Source organism: Vicugna pacos, chromosome 18, assembly GCF_048564905.1.
Source record: "Vicugna pacos chromosome 18, VicPac4, whole genome shotgun sequence".
Lineage (NCBI taxonomy): Eukaryota > Metazoa > Chordata > Mammalia > Artiodactyla > Camelidae > Vicugna > Vicugna pacos.
Genome location: NC_133004.1, coordinates 4,183,864 through 4,211,618, shown reverse-complemented (window position 1 = coordinate 4,211,618; position 27,755 = coordinate 4,183,864). Strand labels below are relative to the sequence as shown.

Genomic DNA, 27,755 nt, shown 5'->3' with positions numbered 1-27,755 from the left:
ATTTTCAGAAATTCTAATTTAACAATGAAAACTCTGGAAAGGGAAAATCGTGACTGAGAGCCAACTGCAAACACATGGAGAGCAAAGGCCTAGAAATCACAGTTCCTTTAACTCTGCTCCTAACACAATAGGAGAGGAAATTCCTCACTGAGGGGACAGTGGAATCCCATGCATAAGACAGGATACACAGTACAAACTGCACTAGAATTGGGGGTGATTTCCATAGAAGAATTCTAAAGTTACAACATTGATGAAAAACTATAAAAACACTGACAGAAAGATTAAAACACATAGTCATATATATTATATAGAAACATATGTAGTCTGCTCCCATGTTGCATTTAAATACAAACATATTTGTTCATTTATGGGCACTTATGACTTTATCCCTGGTAGAATATTTCAACTAAAACAAATAATCAATATAACACTCCTTTGTCAAATCTACTTGATAAGTTACTCTGCTATGTAAACATAATGTGTCTAAGATAGATCTAAAATTAGTGAAAAAGAGCTTTGTATGGCTTCTTGAACTATTCTCAAAATTCAAAGCTTAATTTTAAAACAGATCTGAACAGTAATTCTATATTACCTTTTCCGTCGTGAAATGAACAACACAGTCTGTTGTCAAAATTCTGTCCTTACAATGATTCACGAGCACCGTATCCTCACAAAACTGCTGGACAGCAAGGCACTATCCAGACACTGTGACCCAACAAATGAAACACAATGAAGACAGTGACCCTATTTTGGAGGGCTTATAGTCTGTGTCAACACCAGGGTTTTATTTGATTGGTTTGATTGGTTGGCAAAATAAAATCAATCAAGTACTTTCTTCTTTGAGCATTCTATAAGTCATGACTCTGCTGTTAGTGTCATGAGCAGGAAAGACTTAAGCATGACTTGATTAGATCAACTAGCAACAATCATCACTGGAGAGTGAGTAATAAAGAAGTTAACTGATAGCAATGCTTCTCCCTACATGAGACCTAAAATAAATTGACACTGATATCCGAAAAGAAAATGAGAATTTGAGGTCCCCAATAAGAAAAAAATCTAACAAGAAATCAAAAAAGTAAAGATTTTTTTCATTAACGTTTCCTGGAAAGATTGGAGCATGGTGGTGTTGAGCTCAGATGCTAGGGAAAAACATGAGGGTCTGAATTCCCACAGCACTGGGTAGCTTTGACACTAATATGTCAGTCAAATTCTCTGCATCTCAGTCTCCGATGCATAGACTGGGGACAACCACCGCACCCATCTCCTAGAACGGTCCTAAGAATTAAGTTATTTTATATATACAAGTTTTAATAAAATACATCAGATATTAAATATTACCCCAAAAGCACAAGGAAAAATGAAAACAGAGATAAATTGGAGTTCATTAAACTTTAAAACTTTGCTTCAAAAAACACCATCCAGAAAGTGAAAAAACAACACTCAGGAGAAAATTTTTTCAAATCATTTATCTGATAAGGAATTTGTGTATCAAAAAAAAAAATTCCACAGCTCAACAATAAAAAGGCAACTCAATTAAAAAATGAAAAAAGAATCTGAAAAGATATTTTTCAAGGAAAATATACAAATGGCCAATAAGCACAATGAAACGGTGTTCAATAACATTAGCTCTAAAGGAAATCAAGTCAAAACAACTAGAAGAAACCGCTTCACATTCACTACAATAGGTTAAAATCAAAAAAAGATTAACAAGCACTAATGAGGACACAGAGGAAGCGGAGCCCGCAGCCATTGCTGGTGAGGATGTAACACAGCGTGACCACTTTGGAAAACATCCTGGCACGTCCTCAGAGAGTTGAACATTTGGCTTCTGAATGATCCAGCAATTCTGCTTCCTGGGCACACAAGTAAGAGAACTGAAAACAAATGTTAACATAAAAACTCCTACAGGAATATTCACCATTACTTTTCGCCATTAATTTTCAGAGCCAAAAAACAGAAACAACCCAAATGTCTATCACGTGATGAATGGGTAAACAAAGGGGCCCAGCCATACAGTGAAATATTATTCAGCAATAGCAAAGCATAGAGTACTGACCCAGGCCACAACGTGGACAAACACTGAAAACGTTACTCAGTGTGAAAGAAGTCAGTCAAAATAGACGGTTCCACTTCCATGAAGTGACTCGATTTGCATGAAATGTTCAGCACAGGCAAATCCACAGAGACAGAAGAGTGGCTCCCTGGGGCTTGGGGAGGATGGGGAAGTTGATAATGTCTGCTTATGCGTACTGGGTTTCCTGTTGGGGGGAAGAAAATATTCTAAGATTGACTGGGATGCACATTTCTGGGCATAGAGTAAAATCCGCTGTACATTTTAATGGGTGATTTGTATTAAAACTGTTAAGAACAAAAGCACCTCGGATTAGTACCTTCCATAGTAAATGCAAATTGCTAACATTTATTACAGGAAGAAGAAACTGCCCTCAGCATGAAAGCAGGAGATCAGCAAATATTAGTTAACCGAAATTGGACAAGAGCATTTCACTTGAAACTGTTGCTGAGTGTACAAGAAATATTCAGACATGACAAGGAAAATCAGTTTGACATCACGAAGAAGCATTCTGCTTCAAATGCAAATCAAGGATTCGGCAAGCCCAGCTGCTACAAATGACCAGAGAAGAAACCTGGTTCTTAAAACAAGCACCAGAGCCAACAAGGAAATGGTGGTGAGGAAAGCAGGCGGCCTAAAATCTGGAACAGTGTGCTACAAATAATTTCTCCACTGAAAATTCAAAAATAAAATGAAAGTGATGTAATGCTGTGTTGAACTCACGTGAATGGGCTTCCTGCAGTGCTTGACAGTTCTGTAACCCCGAATGACTCAGGAGAATCAGCATGGCTCCTGGGAGTCCCCAAGTAACTGCCCATCAGCACGCTGACCACCATCACATCTGCCAGGGTTGAATTGCAGAGAAGAGAGCAACCTCTGAAAGGCACAGGGAATGTTGACAAGGGAATAAAAGGCTGCGGTCAATCCTGGGACAGAGGCCCTGTGAGCAGAGGCCAGAAGGCTGCAGGTGAACTGGAGTGGCCCTGGGGCAGGAAGGGACCACAGGGGAGCATATCTCAATTATCTCCTCTCTCTCCCTCGGGTAGGAGGGATAAAGCCTGCATCCTTCTCACCTGGAACTGTGGGTTCTGGCTGGCGGAAGTCTTACCGACACGGAATGAATTTCTCAAGACTGTGGAAAAAGGAAAGAAAGCGAGAGGGATTAGGGAGCCAAATCCACGAGTCTCTCAAATGCTCCCATATTTATTGTGTATAATCAAAGTAAAAAGTCAATAACAGTTGTGAGATAGTAGGCAGGAACTTGGGGAAAGAAGGGATGAGACAGAGATTGTAGACTCCACCATGAGTACTAAGGCTTAGTTTACCTTTAGGGAAGTCATGGGCTGAGGGGAACAAGATACATTTTTTAGACATGTTCATTACAAAGCAGACCACCAGACCAGCCTGGTCCCTGTTTTGGGGATAATAGACTATCTAACACCACGCAGGCCTGGCGTTTATAGCTGAGGGCCTGGGTCATTGCTCTGCAATAAGCAGTGTGCTATCTATAACCTCAAATATGCAAGCAAGGCATTGTCTCTGCTTTTTATGGCAAGGAGACAGGAGTGAGGATGCACAGGTGTTTGCTTTAAAGCAGTTAATAAGCACATTTTTTTTCTTAAAGTTGACAGGCGGCTGGGATGTGTTACAACTTGTTAACTCAATCATGGGCTCCCACATGGAACCATTATGGAGGACATCCTAGGATGACAAATCCTGGCTCTGGATCTTTTCCTGCCAGCTTCGGCCACTCCAGCAGGGTCTAGACACATCCCTGAATAACGATCCCACAGAACCACCTAAACTCTTAACTCCTGGTGCTTGAAACTTAATTTTAGCTCTACACAACTTAATGTAGAAAAGTTTCAGAAATAAAAGATATTATATTCTTTTTATATCTCATCATAAGACTGATTTTTCTGATTGCTCTAAGCTGCTTCTACATGGTAAAGCACCTAATTCTGCAGGTGAATTCAGTACTTTCCTTTGGGCATAACTAGACAGTCTGGGCTGTCTGACTTCTATTAGTCAAATACCAATACACTTAATTGATTTCTTTGTTCATTAATTTCAGCCTGGAGGTGAGGGTCTATCACTATTTTCCTCAGCCCACCCTCTACTCTTTTCTCATCAGCATCTCAGGCCTCCTGAAAACAAAACAAAGCATTTGTTTCCCTTCATCTACACTTTCCACAAAGGCAACAGGAATCATCATGCCTAGAGAATGAATTCAACACAAATGTTAAAACAAAAATCTATAAACCTGAAGCAACTCCATCTCCGACTCATGATACACAATGACATGAGAGTAAGTGTGTCAGGTACAAAGCATGCGTGAGCCTGACCACCTCATTTCTATTCTTCAAAGGAAGGAAGGTTTTCGTATTTTTTATTATCATTCTTTGTCATTGTTTCTGATTAAGCCAAAAAATTTTTTATGAAATAATTAAGCACTGCAATAACAGATTTTCGCTGTATCAATTACAGAAGGAATTCAGAGGGGATAGGAAAACCCACCTCTGTAAAAAATGCAAAATTCCTTCCCCTGTTAAGAACACGAATACAAAATGCAACAGAGAATTCAAATTCTTGTGGAGAGGACAAAAGCCACAGAATCAAAGCAAAGTCATTATTATGACTCAATCCAAAATTCACTGGACAAACATGCTCAATGCATTCAAATAATTTTTAAGGCACACTGCAAACCATTCACTTAATTATCTACAGGCTAGAGGAAGAATTTCCCTCTATAACAGACAACATAAATCAATAGGTTGCCCCACCAAACAAGGAACAAACATCAGGTTTTTTGCAGTTCTGATAAATCAGCAAGTTTTAAAGATCAAAATCCAGAAATTTTAAACATTCATTCACACCAGAATGAATCAAGCACTTAAAAAAAATAAATAACCCAAAGAAACTAAACACATTGATCACGTACCTGGATCAATGAGAAATTCTTGTACAGCTGGAAAAAAAGAACAGTCTATAGACTTATACTTGAAAAATAAAACTACTTTTAAAGATAACTGCTAAAACACATTTCATCATTCATGTTGCCTTGAAAAATCTGAGGCACTTGTCTCTGATCAGAAAAGCAATTCTGAGTATTAGTATGTTACAATTCAGTGCCAGTTTGCTTTAGAAGAAAAAAGAAAAGCTACTGTTTCTCATCTTGCACAAAGTTTAAAGAACCTCCCTGCCTCTATCTCCTCCCATTTTCTAAGCTCATGCTCCCCAACCCTTCTGAAACAATTATGAGAACCTCTTATTCCCACCAATATGCCAAATCACAAAAGAGTATCAATTTATTTGTGTAAATATATACCTACACCTTGAACTGGAGGAGAAAGATTTCAGAAGGCTATATGGAACTTATTGCTACATTCCTGAAATCACACACATACACGTTCACAGAGACACAGACATATACAAACTGAATTACTGGGCACTTCACAAGCTAAGGACTTACAACTTCTAGAAGATAACTTTGTAGTTAGTTTAAAATACAAAACGGTCAGCTTTTGAAAGCCTTGAACATTGCAAAATCATCCAAATATCAATGAGATCCAATTAGCCTTCTCTGTAGAATGTAATTCCCCATGATGGCAAAGCAGACCCTAAGAAGTAGTGGATCCAAGACTCGTGTTTTTCACTAGCTATGATCGTTTTAAAACACGTAAACAGATTTAGAAAGGTATGTCCCTATGACATTTATTCTTATTGAGATGGCATATGTATTCAATTGTCTATGCAGAAAATAGGACCCATGATGGTGTTTAAGAAATATTTTGTGTATTGAAATATTTATTTTTAAGTGCAGACAAGGAGGGTGGGTATTACTCCATTGTAGAGCACCTGTTGTGCACGCACATGTTCCTGGCTTCAATCCCCTGTACCTTCATGAAAATAAATAAATACAAGTGCTTACTTAAAAATAAGAATAAATTTATATAAAAAAATAAATGCAGACTAAAAACCACTGCAATCTAGGAGCCACAATTATAATAAAAAACATGTGTTTCTATCAAATATTGACTATACGCCAATCACAGAGACAACCACAAATCACACCTGACAATCATCACGTGTGATTCTCAGCAATCCTACTAAGTAGACACGGATGAGAAACCCGGCTCTGCGGATGAGGAGACGGAGCTCGGAGGAGCCGGGGACACTGACCGTCCTGCTCCCCGTGACACCGCGTCAGCCCAGGGCAAGTGCTGACAGAGCTGCACTGAGGGGACACCCAGCTGCATGGAACCATGGGGGATTGGGGAGTCCTAGAAAATACTCAAAAGTGTTCAATGAAAAACCAGCTCAAATATGTTACTCTGTGCCCCATCCTCTAAACACAGAACATGTCTGGGACCTTTTTGATGCCTCCGTGTCCTTTCTGCCATCATCAGTTACGTGCCCTCTCAGCGCGACCAGTCATGAACTGGACCCCATACGAAGTGCACTCAGATGGAAGAGCTTTAAAAGCTGTTTTATGAAGTTTGTAAGACTCTGTCTATTCCTCACACAGGCGGTCATCCAGCACTACTCACCGGTGCAGATGTACCACCTGAAATCACACCTTTCTGCTTTTTAAAATCCCTTCATGTAATACAGACTTTTAAACAGCAAAGAAGCAGCTCAACCACAGACAGTGGACATCTTTTCACCAAACGGACTCAAACAGCCCATCGGACTACCTGGAAGCCCTTTTCTTCTATTAAACCCACTTCCAGGTACTTCATCTGATTGGTCTACTCGGCCTCTGAATGGCCTACTCAGAGAGATCCCATCCTCACATCCGGGGGTGGGAGAGGACCCTGCTGCTGGGAGAAATCAGTGAGGAAGGTGGACATCCTCCAGCCATTTCTGCACGGGTAGAAATGCCACATGCTCAGAAATTATACCGTCAGCACCCCTCGGCTCCCATGGACTGGTTTCACATTAAGCAAACTTATGACACACTGATGCAAGAAAACCAGAAATTCAATTTATTAATGTAACAGGAGATGTGAAACTACAAACCAGATTGAAATATCAGAGTTCAACCATGAGTACAGATTCTCCTCCACGGCCCAATCTCGGGCAGGCAGTCACATGGCAAGCGTGGACAGAAGCAGAGCAGGAAGGGTTTCTAGATTAACTCAATGGACTAAATTTCTGTTATAAGAACAGATCTACTGCCTGGAAAACAATTAATGCCAATCACGGGGCACACTCCATGGACAGTGGCTGAGACACGACTGTGAGTACCTGTATAACTCCACTTTCCCTGTCCTTTCTGGTCTAACTGATGCAGAGGTACAGAGATCCAGGGATGCAGATACCTGTAAACACCCAAAGCCCATCCCTGGGAGCCTGGAAACCAGATAGCCAGGATTTAAATCCCAGCTCTGCCACTTACTAGCTCTGTTACCTTGGCCAAATTACTTACCCTCTGTGTGCCTCAATTTCCACACTGTAAACCTGGGATAACAATCAAATCTTTCTTACTCACTTGTTGTGAAAATTGGAGGATTCATTTCTGTAAAACTCTCAGAAAAGAATGTAGCACATTTTTGGTGCCCAACAAATTTCAATTTAATAAGAAAGTGATTTACATGTCTCCCATCTAATCATCTTCTGTGTTTCATGACTATTCTGAGTCCCAAAGGAAATCCTTATTTCCCCTCTTATAAACTCTTGAGGAGCACCCTTCTGTTTCAAGCCACCACCTGTTTAATCTGAGGGGGGATTCCCTCCTCCCCACTCCTCTGGTCCATGGGAGACTGCTTCTCCCTTCACACCCCTGACCACTGGCCCACGGCTAGCCCTCCTCACACTAACAGATTGAGGTGTGAGTCCGGGGAGACAAGCAGGGCATATGAAAGCTTTCCTTCCCCTCCAGTGTTGGCCACCCTTAGGAAGCAGCTGGGATGCTCAGTTCCATGGCAAGACAGTCCTGTGCATTATGGGTCAGAATCTCTCAAGGGAATGCTCGCTGTGGACCAGAGTTACCTGGGACTGCGTAAGTCTCTAATTCTGGGACATAGTGTCATGACACTCACTCTCCCACAGCCCTGAATTTCATGGAGAACGTGGCTTCATCAGTAATAAAGGAGACATTTATCGCCTGCCTGTTCTTCTTTGTCATCTCTCAGTTGGCTGCTGGACACAACATGTGTATAAGTATTGGGTCCCCTTAAGCCCCAACATATATGAAGTAACAAAAATTCTGTGGCTTAACATTGGTTCAGGGCGACTGTGTAACTGTCCTGACTCTGCTGATGCTAAATTATGTGTATAGGAACTATGGAACCTCCTCAAATATCTTTCATCATAAAACCAGCTTTTCTTATTTTCCTGTTTCTCAGTAATTGCCAAAGACTCTCAAATGATGGCTTCACACCAAACAGCAGTTAAGATTATGAGCCCTCTTTTCATACACACTGTGCTAAACACTTTACATAATTTCTAATTCTCACAATTCTACAAAGCAGAAATGAGTGTCCCCATCTCACAGACGAGGGAAAAACTCAGAAAGAACTGACTCAGGATCACGTAGCTCAGTGGCAGCGCGTGCACGCAAACCCAAGTCAAAACACCACACCCCTTTGTATATGTACCAAATCTCCTACCACCCATTGACACACAGCGGTGGGGATAATACTTAGGGAACTCAGTACACTTTTCAGCTTTAAGGTGCTCCAGAGGCCGCTTCTAGCTCTTTTATAAAATCCCGGCTCACTGGTTTCTAACACTGCAAGAAAAGTCCGATGTTGCAACTGTTTGCACAGGAAGTCTGAAATGTTCACAGCGAGATGATAGAATAAAACTAAGACATAAGCAGAATAATAGTTCCAGGTAGTCAGACATAATGGACATTGTGCTACCCTGAAGCACTAAGCAAAGGAATCAAAAAAAAAAAAAAGTTGTTTAAGACTTCCTTTACAAACAGGAAAGTTAAGACTGTAAGAAGGTGTAACAGCGCCACCTATGGCTTAAAAGGCCTTCCTGGTTGCCTGGAAAGGTGCAACACAAAAATTGCCTGTGGATCAGAAACAAGAATCAGATAACTAAAAGCTTATGTAGCACATACTGCTCTCCTAGTCCTCATGTCTTGCACTGTAGCAAAAACCAACAGACCTGTACTAGGCCTATATTCATAAAAGTCATGTCTGTATTTTTCCAACAGGAGGTAATCTAAGTATCTTGCAAAATACTTCTCAAAGAGCCAGGAAATCATAGAAGTGTATTGAAATACAAAAACATTTATTTACATATTAAAACAGCATGAGCTTTTTTCTATTAAAAAAGCTGACATGTCAAATCAATGTTTTGATATTTTAAAACCTATTAAGAGTGCAGAAAAATAAATCAAAATTTTCTTTAATCACAAAAGAGAGAAGCTTATTCCCTGAAAATGATCAATGTGGATTTTTCTAAACTTAATGCTTCTGGTCAGAGTCCTACGAATTTAAATGTCTGAGTGTAGAGTTACACGGCAGCATGAACACTGAGTTGTAACAATACACATTCTGTGTAAATAATCTTCAAGGTCGTCTGCTTAAGTCAATTTAACTAGTCCCTGTCTCAATAGAATGATACAGATTTCATTAAAACTTCATACTGCACGCACACACACACACAAAACCCTGAATCCTTGTTACTTTAAGCCATATTCATATATATCCATATTGAATATGCATCAGAAACAAGCCACCCTCTTTAGTATTCACAGTTGATCCTTCTAAACTATCTGTCATTGTGACAGCACATTTTTACTAAGCAGCTCTTGGATGCTTTGTATACAAGGCGTCTACCTCTCACAGTCAGACATGGTAAACGGCATCACTCAAATTTCACAAATGAGGAAATATACTTAAGCCATGGAAACAACGTACATATTTATCATCAGGAAAGAAAAGAGTAAAGATTTTACTTTCAATATGCACTGACAAACTTTTCCTCCATACTAAGACTACATACATAAAACAAATTCAGTCATTGTAAATTATTCTGTCAATAAGCACCACTAGAGAAAAACAAGCAACATCATTAGCAATGATTGGACTTTCAAAGCCCACTCCTATTTTGCACTATAATCATTTTTAATGTTTTGTTTTTAGTGCTTACATAGCACTAATATAAAGAAAACATAAACTATTTAAGTCATTACCTGAGAATGCAACATTTGTGAAAATGTACAATTTTAATTTATGCCACTCTGTCTCACATTCTCACTGGTGTCTCTCCTTTGAAGGCCTCATCAGGCTGAGATCGCCAAAATCGGTCATTTATGGACTCACAGGAGTTCGGGAAACCACTCAACGGGAGGCTGATCAGAGGAGAAATTGAGAATGCATCCTGTGCAGCCTGGGTTCCAGCACCGAGCTAGGCACCGCCAGCTGCGTTTGATTTGGGACAAGCTGCCCACCTCTCAATCCCTCAGCTGCAAAAAGGAGACATTGATACCTACCGTCAAACACCTGCTTTGAAGTAAAACATGAGAAAAACAGTTTAGCCTTTGGTAGGTGTCCACTCACAGCAAGCTTGGTCATTATGATGATGAGGATTACTTTTAATAAGTTAAGCTAGACCAAAAATTAGAAGTCACCATAAAGGAGAAACATTTTAACTCAATAAGCATTTCCTTTTGAATGGATTGATAAAAGTTCTAATGATTTTTTTAATAAACCAAATTTTGTCCATTAATTTTAGATTTACCGGTTTATGGACAAGTCTCCAAAAAAAGAATTAGAGGCCTCTAACCTCTGAATACTAAGAAAGTAAAGTTTAAAACAATTATGGGGGAGAGTATACCTCAGTTGAGAGAGTATGTGCTCAGCACGCATGAGGCCCTCAGTTCAGTCCCCAGTAACTCCATTTAAAAACTTTTATTTAAAAAAAAGGAGAATTAAAGGAAAAAGATGGAGGAATACAGAATTTTTTTAGAGAATCCACTCAGATTTAAGATGGGGAAAAATTATCCATTTCTCACAGGAAATCTTGAGAACTATGTAAACCGGATCTGAGTTGTCTAGTCTTTAACATTATTCATGAATTCATATTACCAAGTCTTAAAACTACCTGATAACCCACAGTGGTGATAGTGATCATAAAACCTGCCAATGCGGATCGAACTCCGGCTAGGACTGCTCTGTTCTGACATCTCTGCCCCTGAGGCCTCACCAGGCTGAGAGCACTAAATTTTGTCATTCATGAGCATCTCGTGTAAGTCTTCCATTTGTGCTTCTCAGTCTCCTCTCACCAGCCCCTCTGAGGGAAGCACTGTTATCATCTTCCCCACACGCAGATAAGGTCACTGAGGTACAGAAACTGAACCTGCTCCAGGTCACATCGGCATTAAAGGACGTCTGTATTTCTGCTGTTTTGCGATTGACAAAGGAATCTGAGATATCAATACAAGATAGACTGTTAAATAATCAAGTCTGTCAGCTCTTCACCTCAAAGAGCAGATACTATAAATTCCTGATGTAGGATGAGGCTGCTGCCACAAAATGACTCAGCTAGAAATTAATATCCAAGATGAAGCAGCGGATACACATAAATATTCATGACTGTCAACTCCTCTCACGGGTCTTGGCCCTTCACTGCCTGAATGGGGGTGAAATCCCCACCCGTGTCTGGGAGGGTAGTGCGGCTCTTCCAAGTCTCACCCAGGCTTCACAGGCTGTTTTCCCCTACAGACTGTCCTAAATGATTAAAAAGCTCACAAGATTTTTACACCAGCCAAAACTGAAAGACATTTCTGCATATGGAGCACTTTCTCAGGCTTAAACCATTTTTGCCTACACTCAGCAAGGGGGAAAAAAGAAACATGACTCTGCAAAGTCTCTTAGCCTTACCACTCACAGGAGTTGAATGGTCTCAGCACAAGATGACCCTTCACATTACAGGATGAGAACAAAATAAAGCCGCCCCAACAACAAGCACTCCCAGAGACAGCGCTCAGCAGTCTTCAGCACACTCACGGTTGTGCAGCCCTCACCACCATCTATTTCCAGAACACTTCATCACCCCAATAGAACACCCCTGTCACTAGCAGTCACTCCACAAACCCCCTCCACCCAGCCCCTTGCAACCATCATCTGCTCTCTGCCACTGCATGAGCCAATTCTGGGCATTTCTAAGATCACTGAAATCAACAATATGTGGCCGTTTGTGTCTGGTTCCTTTCAGTTAACGTGCTGTTATCAAGGCTTTCCCATGTTGAAGTGGTATCAGCATGCCTCTTTTTTTTTGAAAATGTTAAACTTTATTAGAAGGTGGTAAATACTATCAAAAATAGTTAGAGTGGGGTATAAGGGGTGGGGTTTCAAAGGGAAAAGGCCGGGTTGAGCAGTCAGGGTGGACTACCCAGAGCAGATGGCTTTTTTCATATTCCCCTTTATTTATTTTTTCTTTTTTATTCACTCTTATGTCTGAATAATATTCCACTAAATGGAGATACTACATTTTGTTCTTTCATTCAGCAGCTATATATGGACGAGGTCCAGAAGAATGAGTGTAAGTGGTGGCTAGCAGGGATGGCATTTAAGCAAAGGGCAAGATGTGCTTTCAAAAAAAAAAAAGTGAACAATCAGAGGCACAAGGAAATTCAGCGCGTTTCTGAGAAAGTGCATGGTTGCTTCAGTAGGACTGCCATGCAGGGCTGTGGGGGATAGTGACAGGAGACACAGTGAGGGGGTCACCTGAGAATATTCCCCACTGCAAGCAGCTCAGCCAATTCTCCTCCCTCATCCTGTATTTTAGAGACATTTTTGCTAGCTTTTCTCTTATTTCAAGTAATAGTACTTTAGTTACACATCTGATCATCTGCATCAGACCACATTAGCTCCAAGCCACAGAAAATCATTCACTGACCGGAGCAGCTCCAAGACATAACATTGATGGACCAGGGAGTCCTGCAGCATCCCATCCTGCAGGCACAAACCACACATGTTCCCTGGTGATGTCCGGAAAGTAAAATGCATGGAAATATCTCACTGCTGCTGCACGACATCTGCCCACAAATTGCCCCCAAATCATGCTGGCACAGCACTACTCAACCCTCGCACTACCCAAAAAAAAAAAAAAAAAAGAGAGAGAGAGAAAAGAAAAGAAAAGAGAAGAAAAGAAAAGAAAAGAAAATATAAGAAATGAAAAGAATAAAGCTAAGAAAGCAAATTTAGGCTCTTCCATTGAAAACCAGCAACCATCAATGCCAGTATCTGAGCTGGAATGATCCTGACTTCAAAAACCACTGTGCAGTTACTATTCAAATGTGACAGACATATATGTATTTCACTTAGATGATATTACAATAGGATTTTTCTTTTCAAAATTTCCAGTTGCAACAATAGCACAAGAAAGTTTATGTTTCATTTTTTAAAAAAAATCAATTATTTTCCACTTTGTTAATTTTGAATCTATTATTATTTTATAAAGGGAGCTATGCTGCAGACTATAAACCAAATATCTGGCTTCTGCAAACAAGACCTATATGACTTCACTATTTCAGAGCAAGCTTTAATGATGCTTTCAAATTGGGGGCGCTCACTAACAGCTCTTTAAATACTGTCAAAGATGTGCTATTATGTAATGCAAAGGGTCTACCTACACATCAACTCAGAAACCAAAGAAACTACACGAAAGCCTTAGTTTATCATTTTAAAATATTCCTATTATTTTGAATATTAAATTTCTTAAAAGATAAGATATTTTTTGAGAAAGACATCAGTTGTATTAAAATTCCTCTCACCAAGAAAGCAAACTTTATCAAGAATTACTACCCCTATGAAAATCCAAAAGACAGGACGTTTCTAGCTAAATTAACTTACAGATCTCAACACAAGCCTAAATCCTATCTGCTCTCACTTGAACGAGCCCAGCAAAGTCCTGGGCTACTCTGGAACTTAGCTCTTCTGTTCCATATGTTGGCAGAGCTAAGATCATCACACAAGGCAGGGAAGGAGAGAAGAGGTAAGTCCACCTGGCGGCCTCCATCTGTTTACTTCCAGCCACAAGGTGTCGCTAGAGCGACCCCGCTAACAAGCCCTCCACACAAGGAAACCCGGCATCCACTCTGCCCCTGCGGTCCCCAAGCAGTCCCGACGCCCCTCTCCCACTGGTGGCCTCCGAGCCTGTGAATGGTCTTCTAATGACCCTCCCAGTTGGTGACACCCTCCCCCTCTTCCCCGCTACACACACACACACACACACACACAGCCAAGGCAGCCTTCCCAAAGCACAAATTTGATTACATCTCCCCCACTCCAAACCCATCAGAGGCTCCCTGGTAGAGTTCTAGCCCCACCCCCGACCCTGCTTGTCCATCCTCACCTCAGTACCAGGTCCCCAGTGACCTCAGGGGCCCCGTGACCTGCTGCTACTTCCCACTAGCCTCCAGGCTCATTTTAACTGTTTGTCAAGGAAGTCTTCCTTCCCTCCAACCTCCGCACTTTGGATTAGGTGCCCTGCTGTGTTAATAAAACATTTTAATCTAAGTCAACTTCTGACACTGCTAAGCTCTCAAGAAGCAAGTACATTTTGCTTACTACTGTGGGTCCACCCCCTCTCCCCTAGACACTCAGAATTGCGTGTGTTGTGAATAAAAGAATGAAGGGGTGGGACTCAAAAGGACAGGCAGAGCTGCTCTCCTAAGGGTCACTTCATGCTGACACCCTTCACTGCCTCTTCTGTGTCAGTTCTAGTAAAAACCAAGCTCCTCCAAAGCCCTCCACCCCTAGGCCCTCTCCAGTGTCCTTCAAAGCAGGGTCACCCACCACCCTGGACCACACAGGGCAGTCTCCCCGAGTCCCCACCCCACAAGCCTCCAGGCCTCTACCCGGGCTGCTCCTGCCACCTGAGTCACCCTCTTGATTCCTTCCCCTGGCTGACTCTTACTCTGTCCCCAGAACTGAATGTAGAGCCAATTTCTTCCAGGAAGTCCTCCCTGATGATGTCCTTTAGCTCTTGGCTGGGCTCCATCTACAGCAGCACTGCTTGGCGACCAACTGGTATTTGTCCACCTGCTCTTATGAGACCATGACCTCTTGGAGGCCACGTGGGAAAAAGGAGTGAGGTGACAAGAGGGGTGGGAAGAGCAAACAGGAAAGTCGCAGCTCAAGTCCCAAATTCAAGGATTCTGTCTCAGATAAAAAGAATAAACTGTTTCATACGTGTGTCATTTGGCTATGATTTTTGTGGCTCATGGAAAACAAGAGCTTGGTGTTCAAGCCTGAAATCCAAGTTACATGCAAAGAAATGTATATATTCATATCCAAAGGAAACCAGAGCTGCTCAACAACACTTTGCAGTTAAAATCCAAAGGAACTTTGATAAAGGCAATCTCCCTCTCTCTCTTTATTTTTATTTATTTATTTTTTTTGGTATCATATAGTTTTAGAAGTATTTGTATAACTAAGTGATGGCTACAGCCTATGATTCTGCACTGGAGTGTTTGGGGCTAAGGAAGCCCAGATTACATGCACTGTGTAAATGCAATCACACCAACACAATGACAGGCGCCCTAGTGGCTGAGCTGAAGTTCCAAAGCAGAGAACCTTATGTTGGAAGACAGCTCTCAGTAGAAAGTAAGAAATGCAATGTTCTGTACTCAATTTCATTAGCTTTATGAGCCATTAACAGATAGTATGTCTTGTCTAATGAAACCCCAAAATATATTGTCATCTTCGATTTTCTCCATCTGACTGTTTTATGCTAAATTTGGATATCAAACCCTCACTCCATACGGAAAGCTCAGGCCTTAGCTGCAGCACAGTTACATCCCGTGGAAGAAAGCCGATCAAGGGAGAACAGGAGAGTTTCCCTTCAGAAGCTGCTAAGTGTGGTTTTGCACCTGTATGTCATTTACAACCACGCCATCGTCAAAGGAGTAAGACCTTACATCTGTGGGGCAAAAAGCACTGCGGTGGTTCCGAACCATGAAAGAACACTGAGCTTTGTGCAACAGTCCTGAGGCACTTAAAGCGTACTTTCTCTGAAAGGCTCCGAAACTGACTCACTTCACCATTTCAGGTACAACCGGAATTAGTAGAGAGAACATGCCCTTGAAGTCTGACAAGGCCCTGCTGGAATCCTGCTACAGCATTTACTAGCTGCTAAATGAACCAATTCCTTAAACCTCTGAGGAGGCTTCCCAATCTTCAAAACGGGGCTGCCACCGCCCACTTGGGAGGCATGGATGTGAATGCAACACGCAAGTAGGGCGGCCGACTGGTACGTGACACGGGGCCTGGCTAGTTTCCCTCCGCTGCCCTTCTCCCCCTTTAAACTTGCACTGTTCCCCCTGGTAAGGGTGAAGCCCCAGGAACAGACTGCCCGATTCTTCTGTATATCCCCGGATACATACCTTACCCTTAGGAGGTCAGAAAAACAACTGCCTCCTCCCCAGTCACTATCAATATTCTTAAGAGTCTGGGTTTTTTTAACTCTATGTTTCAGGGAGACTATTCAAGAATTGTTCAACCACCGTTCTCCAGGTTGGCTCCTCTCCCAACGCCCATCCCTTCTTACCTCAAATCTTCTGTCTGATTGCCTTTTGTTCGTGGGAAAGAGAGTCCGCTAGGGTGCGGACTCCCTAGGCCTGCCTCCCTTCATCACAGGAGAGTGTGACTACATTCTCCCAACTCCCCACTCCGACTCCAGCTTCTGAGGAGTTTCCCCTTCTGGACCCTGCAGCCTCTGGATCGTCCCAAGACGCGCACACGTGGCCAAAACCCTCTCTTCAGATTTCTTCCTGTGTGGCCCTGCCCACCCCCCAGAACCTTAAGGATAAATGCCATTGCTCTGAAAATCACAAACGCCGCTGACTGACACACCAAAGCTGCATGGTCCGGGCTTTCCTCCAAACCAGGCACAGCCCTGCCCCCCCTCAGACACAGTCTGCACCTCTTGAGATGAGCTGATCCACTTGCACGGCTGTGAACACCAGCTAAGAATGACGAATCCCAATGTGTATCTCTAGTCCGGCTCCTTCACCTGAGCCCCAGTCTCATAGACACGAGTGCCTCTTGGAAGTCCTAACTTGGATGACAAATGGCATCTTAAAAATGCCATATGTCAAAAAAAAAGGCCTTATGTCCACCATTTACTCTAGACTTCGATTCCTGGCAGGTACCTCCCAGGCTCCCCATTTTAGTAACAGCCCCAGCACCCACCTAGGTGTTTGAGGTCACATTCAATTTCCACTGTTTCCTCCACCTGGCCCTGCCCTGGAATCAGTCTTGTTATTTCTGTCGCTAAGCCAGTCTCAAGTCTGGTTCTGCAGGGAGCACGATGGAAACCCACAAGCTCACAGCAAGGTGCACTGAGTCACAGTCCTCCGAAGGGAGTTCCCTGGAGGGGGAGGCATCTCCTGCTGCCAGTCACCTCAGAAGGCACTGGATTCTCACAAAGAAGGACCAGAAGAAGGGACTCAAGGATCTCCCGTGATCTGAGGTTTGAAGGGCCCGAGGTCTGGGGGAGCTCCTAGTTAGCTGACACTCCTGTCAGTGAGCAGATGAGGATGGTAGGAACCCAGGCAAGTCTGTTCTCGCTCCGACCCCTTTTCTCTCGGGAGCCACGGGAAAGGCCAGTTTCCAGGGCACAGACCGGCCATCACAGATCCCAGCCTGCATTTGCCAACCCAGACAGCCTAGACTCCTACTTGCGACTCTTACTTCTGTTCTGTTCCCCCCCAGAATGTGATGGACTCTTTCAGAAAGTCTGGACTGTCTCAAGCGAGACCAAGTCAGTGAAGGATGAAGTGTCCACATTTGGACCAGAGCATGAAAGGAGAAACAAGGCCTCATGTCCAGCATGACGGTGGTGGCCAAGCCCTTTCCCTGGGTGAGATGAACCAGGGTCGGGGTGAGAATGCAAGGTCCCTTCACGGCTGACAGGGGTGTTGGAGACTCACTACCGCAAAATAACCACACGGCCGTCAGTGGTGGACATCAGCTGCAACAGACACAGAGTCAGCTATTTACTGCCAAAAAGGGGTAAAAGTAAAGGCCGGTGCAGGGAGGCCTGCACGGCTGCTGAGGCAAACCACAGACCTGGCTCTGAATGCCCACTGGCTGAAGCAGAGAGGAAGCTACGGTCCCCTTTAGCGGTCCCTGTGTCCACCAGATCCAAGTGAACCAGTTCCTTAGGACAAGGCAATGTTTTCCTGATACTTAGAAAAACCAGCCTCATAAAGGGAACAAAAGAGTGGCATGGTTTTAGGCCCGCTCCTGCCCCTCTATGAATGCAAAGTAAAGTAAATGGCACTGGGAAGGTGAATGCAAAAAAAAAAACCAAAAAACAAAAAACCGGTGACTGCTTCCTCCAACAGCGTCCCCTGCAGCTGCTCACCCCCGAGCCGGCCACTTCCTCACCAGTGACCGCCGGCCAGGAAGCGCCGTCACGCACGTCACACAGCGACAGCCAGGAACCATGTGCCGAGCACGTTTGTGTAAAAGCCAGAATCAAGCAAGGTGCTGCAGAATTTGACTTTCCAAGTTTAAATACTCCATGAAAAAAATCCCTCAGCAGCCGCCTAAATCAATTCGCATCTCACTTCTTCAAAACAAATAAACAAAATTAGTAAGAGAGCATTTGTTACCAAATATAAGGACGAACTAACAGGTTCCTCAAAGCAAGGACTTTAACAGATATCAAACTCCAGTGGGTGATGTGCTAACATAGCAAAAATTCCAAAAAAGTAGAAAATAAGATGACTAGGATAATATACGAATCATGGCAACTGTTAAGTTTTTGCTTTTTATAGCGATGGAGACGGCACAGAGGGCGATCTGGCTATTCCAATGCAGGGTGTGCACAGCCCACATTTTCAGACCGAACAACATGCTCACGGGGTGGTATAAGGGATAAAGGAAAATAGAAAAAGGAATAGAGGAACAGCCAAAATTAGAAACACACGAGAACAAAAATGACTTTGACAGCATTTACAAGAAATTACGTGAGTGTGATGAGGACAGGGACGCGGGGACGGTGAGACCCACCCTCACCTCCTGATCCAGGGAAGGCAGGGGCCTGAGGGGAGCGATGCTGCCGGGGGACCCCAACGTGGTCAGCGCCCCAAACCAAAACTTCACCTAAATGCGTGTAGACAGCTTTTGAGCTACAAAATGTGGTCGCATTTCAAGCTGGACAACTTTACTCACTCCCACCAAGAGGAACAGGGGAGAATTAGGTTCTGCTCCTGAACCAAAGCATTGTTTAAAAAATTAATGACTGTGTAATAGTAAAAGCAACAATGGAGTAAAAGTCACTGGAGGAGAACGTGCTTGACCCGAGCTCACTGGCCACGTTATCTCACTGACGTTCAGATGCTGGCTGAGCCCTTATGGTACCAGAACAGACAGACCCACCAGGAGGGAGGTTTAATGCGCTGCTGTATTTTGATGCCGGCAGCCATGCCTGGTACACGAGGTTCTGGGTAAACAATGGTGACAGTGTCAACCACTATGGGCTAAGCACACATCCAGCTACTCCGCCAAATCCCAAGGGCAGACTTCAAAAGGCAAAAACAAGCTGGCATTCTCTGTTGGCTCTGCAGAATCAGAGCCAAGCAGTTGCTGAGCAAAAATGTCACCAGTGCCTCCTATGACAAAATAGGAGGCACTGGCGTGGGGCTGGGGCAGGGCTCCAGGCTTCCACTGATCACCCACCAGTCTGTCCAGGGGATGAAGGAGGTCCCTGCTTTCATTGCACCGATGCACCTACCTTGAATGACGCCTTAGGACTCAACAGGAGGTGACAGGTGAGGTGAACGGAGCCAGCCTTGGTGTAGCACGGTTCTGGCAGCTATGCCCTCAGCAGTGCCCAGTTTCCTAAACCTGACACCTCATCTCCAAGGAGCAGAAGTGTAGTGTGGGCATGTAGATCACAGGGCCCTGTGAGGACAAGTACAGATCATGGCCACGACATGCCTCTCCCCTTCCTTAAGCCATAGAGGAATGTCCGGGGAGGAAGTGAAAATTATTCCAGAGCCTGCCAGGCACCACACGCAGGTGGGACACGGATCCCCTGTGTCTGTCATTCACAGGACTGGTGTGGATTTTCTTTTTATCAATTCTCTGGCATCTTCTCCTCCATCTTACCAACAACAAGAAAGTAGAATCTGACCTTAAAATCACAGAGAATCACAGAGCCCCTCCTGCACAGCGGGCCCGGCAGCACGTGCCATGTCCTCCGAACGTCACCTGTGGGACCGCCATGAGTGCTCTCCAGACTCAAGGCCCGAGGCCGTAGGCCGGGGGGACACAGCTCACCTCACTCTCCCCAGTAAAGGGGGACCACCTCTCGGCAAAGACGTCTCACCCTCTTCTGCCCGAGGGACAGCTTGAAAGATACACAGGGAAACATAGTAGAGGGTGAGGGGTTAGGCAGCCCAGAAGTGATCGTCTGCACTTCCAAGGCAGAGTGGGGCCTTTGACCTAATCACAGGGACAAAGTGAGGACGAATTTTTCCCTGCTGTGTCCCATACACCGTGACACGCCTTTCCCTGCGTAAGGAGCTAATTCGGAAGCCCCTGGCAGTGTTTCTGATGTCCTAAATTGGCATGGTGGCTGTCAGGCAGGGGAGAGGGCCTGAGCCGTGCTGGTGCTGGGCCTGGGAGGCAGGAGACATCGGCTCCACCCTGAGCTCAACCAGCACCTCGTTCTGCGTCTCGGGATTCAGAGTCTCATTTATAAGCAAAGGGATGAAACTGTCCCAGGACAGGCTGTCCAACAGGAATGAAATGAGAGTCATGTAAATAACGTTTCCCAGTTGCCACGTTTAAAATGTAACAAAAAAAAAAACCAAGTAACTGATTTTAAGAACAGACCTTACTTATACTACTGTATGTAAAATACTATCATTTTGACGTGTAATCAATATAGAAAGTAACAAGATAGTTTATATTCTTTTTACTAGACAAGTTTCAGCGTCTGATGTGCATTTGACCTACAGCACATCTCAGCTCAGACCGGCCTCCTCCCCAGCACTACTAACAACAGTAGCTGTGGCTACTCTATTGGACAGCAACTCCACGGGTCCCCCCAAGTGTCCTGGCTGAAAAGGGGGAGTAAGTGTCCACACTAACCCTAAAAGGATCTCTCTGAAACAAAGGCGGATTTAGTTTTAAACGTCTGAAAACCGGCGGGCTACACCTCCTTCCCGCCTTGGCTACAAGAAAGCCCTCCTCCTTGATGATCCCATTCTGGATGTAGGGAAGCAATCTGTCACACAGCCAGGGTGGCCCGGCCTTCAGGTTGACTTGCCTGCTGTCTGTGTCCAGTCCCACGAAGTCCTCCTTCTCAAATAGGATGTAGAGGAGGGGGGTCTTCTCCCCAGAATTTTCGGGGTCCCCATCCAGCCACTTGGACTTGGGCAAGATGAAGAGTGACTCAGTGAAGTCGTCGATCCTCTTCTCCACCACCCTGCAGTCCTCGTAGATTGAAGGCCACGTCGGTGTGCGGCTGCTCGGCCACCTCCCCATACAGCACAAAGACAAAGAGCTGAGAGTCGTAGAGCGTGGTGCCATACAGCTCCTCTGTGCGTGGAGCTTCTAGAAGGTCTTGGCCAAGAGGCAGTCAGTAATGGTGACAAGGCCCATGACATTGCGGTGGGTCTGGAAGACACTCCATCCATTCTCGGGCGCATAGAGATACCTATAGTAGATACAGAGTGCCCACTGGGAGCCGCACGGTCTGATCTGGCTCACCAAGGAGATTCCATTATAGATGCAAAAGAAATTCTCTAAGATGATCCCCACGGGTTGGACCACAATCGGGAGAGTCTGGTGGTCCTCAGCGCACTGCACGTAGTCAGGGGCGTTCATGTTGCAGGCCCTGCCGAGAAGGGAGGGTAAATCGATGTACATACTGTGCTGTGGGCTGCGGGCCTCACTGGGATGCGGCGACCTGGTGTGCACCAGCCAGAAGGCAAGGGAAGTCCAAGCAAATCGGGGATAAGTTTGTCCTCAGCGTCTGCACATGGCTACTGAAGCTCAGATCACATTACCCAGCTTTTGGTCTAGGCTTCCATCCCCTGCAGAAAAGGATCATTTCTTGTTTTCTGTTTCCAAGCACCTAGGCAGGCCCTGATGCAAAGTCGGTGCTCAAAACTGCTGAATAAATGAATGAATAAAGGAACTGCTTCCCCACCCCTCAGCAGAATATAATGAAAAGAACCATAGTAGGATCAAAATATCTGGATTTCAACGCCAATTTATTTGAACTCCTAAGGTGCAGAATAATGGGTAAGAAAACTTGCTTTGGGGAGGAGGGTACAGTTCAGTGGTAGAGCACGTGCTTAGCATGTTCAAGGACCTAGGCTCAATCCTCAGTACCTCATTTTAGAAAAATGAAACAAATAAATAAACTTAATTATCCCCCTCAAAAAATATTTTCTCCATTCAAAATTCAAAAAAAACCACCTTGCAACTGACACAACATTGTAAACTTGACTATACTTCAATTAAAAAAAAACTTCTTGCCTTACAAGAATATATCTGGATTATGGAAGTTTGCAAATGTAAAATGCCTAGGGTACCACCTGCATAAGAAGAAGGAACTGTACAAATGTACTATCCCTCATTTATGAGCTATTTTTCCTCTGGGGAGATTATAACCTCTCAGAGATATTTTTCTCATATTAAAAAAAAAAAAAAGAAAACATTACCTGATTCTCCATACTGCTGAAGAATCAGATAACCCTATGAAAGCATCTGACCCACAGAGTTTATTCAATAAATGTTTGTTGAATGAATGAATAAACAAGCAAAGTGAATGCTGCTCCCTGCCACAGACCATCATAATGGTTCTGCTTGGAAATGCCAAGCCCACGTTCCACCCAAATCTTCACTAACCACGTGGGTGACCTGGGCAGACCTGTGTGCTTCTCTCAACACCAGTTTATTCATAAATAGAAATGAGGGCAATAACACAAACCTAAAAGGGTTAGTGAGTCACGAATGAATAGTACCCCAAATTTGCAAGATGGAACTATTAAAGAAAATTGGGCAAAGAGTCCATAGGCCCTCTCCATATTATCTCTTACAACTACATGGGAATCTACATTACATCTAAAAATAAAAAGTCTATTATTTTAAAGAGGCTATTGAGTTTAAATCAGCTCACCGTCTCAAATAAGGAACACACAGTACAAATAAGAGAATGCGCAGCCCATGAGATGCACTCAGTAAATATTCCCACTGAACCCACTGGTCCCTCCAAATTCAGAGCATGAGGATGTGTCCTCGTGGCCAGAGGCCACTGCACCTGAAGCTAAAAAAGCTAATGGTCCCCACTTTCAAAAGCCCCTGCCACCAACCTAGGTCTAATTTTGTATTTGTAATTTTTTTTCTTTTTATAAAATAGAAATCCCCAATTGCATAGCCTTCAGGTCACCAAAACCTGACCACAGAGATCATGATGGCAACCCTCCTTGGTGAAACAATAAAATGAAAAGCCATTTCCACAAGACCTGTGTGTAAATCTACTAGGGAACTTCATCCTGGACTGAGAGGAAGAGGACTGGGGAGGAGGGGGCAATCTGAGGCACACAGACCCATGGGCCACCTGTCCCACGATGGACATTACACTCAACCCTCACCCTCCAGGAACTTCAAAATACACACAGACAGAGTGATGTGGACAATATATATGTATTTTTAAAGAAATTCCGACTCTCTAGCAGGTCTTGTATCTACCGAGACACAAATGGCTTATATGTATAATGTTTCACAAAAGCCTTAAAACATTACCACCCCAACTTGACACATTAAGAAACTAGGGATAGAGGTTTATCACATTGTGCAAGATTAGAGAGATGCCACATCAGACACTGTATTTAAACCCAAGCCTTTGCTCCAGTGCTCACACAAGAAAGTGTGACATACTGCCCCTTTCCTGCCCTCTCCCTGCAATAAATCTCTGAAGAGTCTTTTCTGTGCCACGTGGAATCACAATCACGTCAATTTACCACAAAGAGCTATGTGACTCCTTGGAGGACGTGTCAAAATCTAAAGGGTTGTGATGGGAGGAGAGATTTGAATTTTCTGTTTCTCAAAGGAAACATGGCTTTAAAAGAAACTGAAAAGCACTTATCTAGTCTAAGCCTTCATTGTGCAGAGAAGGAAATGGAGGCTCAGAAGAGATGAGGAAAGGGACTTATTAACAAATATTGCCTCAGTGCAACACCAAGCCAGCCCTGGGCCCTTCTGGGGGAGTACCTGGAAGGCCCAGGAAAATGATTGTTAGAAAAAGGAAAGAGAAGAAGCATACAAGGCCCTGTCTCTACACCACCATACCATGAAGTTCCACCAAATTATCCAGTATTGGGTGCAGCCAAAATTTAGGTGGGCTAAAGAGGTTATAGAAACCTGGAAGTCTCAACCATAGTGGAAATTCCAACATTTACTGTTTTTTTCCAAGTTCAAGCATCAGTTCAGTGGGCGCTCCATACGAGGGACTACACGAGGCCTGGAGTTCTCCCAAATACAGATCTCTATTATCACGTGTGCAAACCACACACAGGCCCACCAGAAGAAAAACGCCCACACATAAGATGGAACTACTGAAACAGAAAAGAGCCAACCAGCATATATTGCTAGCAAAAACGGTGCTGCTAGAAATAGACTCATGGACATAGAAAGCAAACTGTTGTTAGCAGGCAGGAAAGGGTGGATTAACAGATACACATTAATAAATATAAAATAAATGACAAGGACCTACTATATAGCACAGGGTACTATTTTCAATTTCTTGTAATGAGTTGTACTAAAAACAATCTGAAAAACATTTATATACATATGCATAAGCTTATAACTGAATCTCTGCTGTACATCTGAAGCTAACATGGTAAATTTACAACACTTCAATAAAAAATAATTTTATATAATAAGTAAAAATAAAAGCAACGCCATAAAAAAAAAAAGTAAAAGAACATAGTAATCCCCTTAGCTGTAGGTGGTGGAGAACTCTGCAAGCACCAAGTCCACTCGATTACTCCAGCACTGGCGGTCACTCATTCTAACCATCAGAGAATCACTTGGCTTCTACGAGGTTACTTTTCTCTTCAGTGAAAGGCTACAGTTGCATCTAATGATGTATTGAATCTCATCATTCACAAACCCAAGAATTAATGAGGATTTCCCATAGGCCTGGCTCTGGACAGATGAAAAGATAGGGTCCCAGATATATTCATGTGTAGAAGAAGTTTATGCCATAAAGACATTAATTCTTCCTGCTTTGATAGACAGATTCATTGCAATTCTGATTAGAATTCCTCCCAGATATTTCATGGAATGTAACAAGTTAATTTATGGTCAGGAACAGCCAAGAAACTTCTTTAGAACCACCACTGGGAAGGGGTGGATAGGTCATGCATTTCAACTGGTCTTTCTGATGTGATGAAAACGTTCTGGAATAATAATGGTTGCACAAATGTGAATATGCTAAAAGCTGCTGAATTGTAACATTCAAGTGGGTGGACTTCATGGTGTGAGAACAATATCACAATAAAGCTGTTATATGAAAAAATCCTTCTTGCCAATTATTTTTCCCTCTATACTACTAGTCTGTCCCACAATTTAAGTAAAACAAACAAACAAAAAAAAACAAAACAAACCAGATTTTGCCAGGAGCTCTTTAGGAGTGCAATGTCCCTGGGTCTCCAACGCCTCAGGTTGTGCTGTTCCTGTTAACACACAGTAGCTGGGCTGGACTAGTTACGGACTATAAGTATCTTTTTAAGATCGATGGTCTCACGTTTCACCCTGGGAGAGTGAATGATGGAGGATGAGACAGCCTCATGCCTTCAGCTCATTTTTAACTGAACCAAGCCCTGCTTTCACCACTGTAATCCCTCTCAGTATGAAAACATGTGACATCAACAAGCACCGCCATCATAACACCTGAAAGTGTTCAAGGTACTTACCTGGGGCAGAAATCCTGATCAAGGAGACAGAAGCTCCCTCAGCACTGCCGCTCCCTTTTCCCGACTCCACCAGGAGAAGCTGGGAGTTACAGCCGCGGGCTCTCAGCCTGGGGAGCAGCGCCCACGCCGCTAATCTGGACCTCAGGGATCGGGAAAGGGAGAGGAAGGCAGCCCCGGGGTCGCGGGGCAGGGAGAGCGGGGTGGGGGACGCGGGCTGCAGCCCCGCTCGGAGGCCAGCCCCAGCCCCAGCCCAAGCCGCCCGCCCCGTCCGGGTGTGCAGACCCCGCCCGCCCGGGACACAGCCCGCCCAGTGGTGGGGACGGGTCGGCGGCCTAGGAGAGGAAGCCCGGGAGGGGAGGACTCGCGGGCGGGAGAGGGGAAGCGGACGCCAGCCGCGGACTGAGGGGAGCCCGGCTGGGCCAAGAGGCGCAGGGGCACACCTGGCCCTGGACAGCTGTGGCCGGGGCGCCGGGGCAGGTGGCGCGGGCAGAGGGGTCTGGCCCGAGCAATCCAGCTGAACACACGCTGACTGGCGCCCTGGGGGGCTGTGACACGCCGACCGCCCTCCCGCAGCCGCCTCACCCCTTTCCCGATATCCCCTCACCTTGCACTTCCACAGCCAGAGGCCCCGGCCCCAGGCAGTAGCCAAAGGCCTACAGGGCGACAGAGCTGAGAAGCCATTGGGGCCGATCCCCGGCTCGGAGCTGGAGCTTCCAACCCGCGGTCCAGCTGGCAGCAACTGCGCATGCGCAGGAGGGCCAGCGATCCGCTCTGGGTCCTGAGAGAGAAGGGGAACCGAGGGAGGGAGAATAGGGGAGGAGGAGGGGAGGCGGGGAAAAGTGGAGGGAGACACATGGACAGGAGGAGCAGAGGGAAGGCAGTTATCTGGAATTGGGAGGGGAGTAACAGAGATGGGGAGAAAGCGTTTTACCTCTTGTGGCACCCCGAAGGAGGCAGCAGTCCTGCCTATACACCCTTCTCTTACCCGTCATTGCCCACAGCTCATATTTTACGTCCCTGGCCCAGCCCTCCAGCTAAGGTCTCTGCAGAAACCCTACGGGTATCATACCCGTTGCCCCCACAAGGAGCTAGGTTTACTGTTGCTCAGGGAACCAAGCACCCGCAGGTGTTGTTTCTCAGAACTACCTTGGGAAGAGTACATATTCCCCTTTTACACGCTGGGAAACAGGCAGGCACGATCTCTGCCTTAGCTCCACTGTCCCAAATGTTGGGCTGGCAGGGAGCGGGAGGTAAAATGTCAGAGCCCCAGAAGGAGCAGACTGCCTGAGTGTTGGTGTAGAGTCCCCATCCCTCCTGGGTAAACCACACCCCAACCTCGGGGAATAATCAAGGGCTCACCGTAGGCCCCTGTGTGTGGGAGAGCTGCCCTCAGTCCCAGTGTCCAACTTGCTAGGTAGGTAGAAGTGTTATTGAGTCCAAATTCATTCTCCTCAGTGCAGGACAGGCCAGTAAGTTGGGAGACCAAGTGTTGGGGCATGGAATAGCAAGTTTCTGTAGACCTAGATGGCAAACTAATGTCCTGGAAAACCATCTCCCCAAGTCAGAATTCAGGCTGCTTTCCTATGTGCTTGGTTTTTGCAAACTTCTTGGTGTAGGAATTCCTTCTTGTTAGAATCCTTTGTTCTTGCAGCTATCTCCCTGGGTCAGATCCCTGTAAACCTCCAACAAAACAAACGTTATTTTCTATTCTGCAACGTGTTATCTTTATATGATTGGAAAAGTGTTAAATACCCTTAAAGGTCAGAGCCT

The 27,755-nt window shown here is 44.5% G+C and overlaps 1 protein-coding gene across 2 annotated transcripts; it reads right to left on the bottom strand.

Moving 5' to 3' along the window:
- Positions 1-1,589: 1,589 nt before the first annotated feature.
- Positions 1,590-27,755, bottom strand: LOC140686861 (uncharacterized). Of its 2 annotated transcripts, XM_072942036.1 has the most exons (7): positions 27,345-27,755; positions 26,590-26,870; positions 25,986-26,064; positions 5,013-5,039; positions 3,145-3,203; positions 2,795-2,947; positions 2,197-2,258 (listed from the first exon to the last, which is right to left on the bottom strand). In XM_072942036.1, the coding sequence occupies exons 1-6, from the start codon at positions 27,535-27,537 to the stop codon at positions 2,852-2,854; spliced, it is 735 nt and encodes a 244-aa protein (XP_072798137.1). In that variant the 5' UTR covers positions 27,538-27,755; the 3' UTR covers positions 2,197-2,258; positions 2,795-2,851. The 2 variants fall into 2 exon arrangements, 1 of the variants encoding a protein (XP_072798137.1); XR_012060831.1 differs by lacking the exons at positions 5,013-5,039; positions 27,345-27,755 and adding an exon at positions 1,590-1,853 and having other exon boundaries at positions 2,057-2,258; positions 25,986-26,125; positions 26,590-26,806.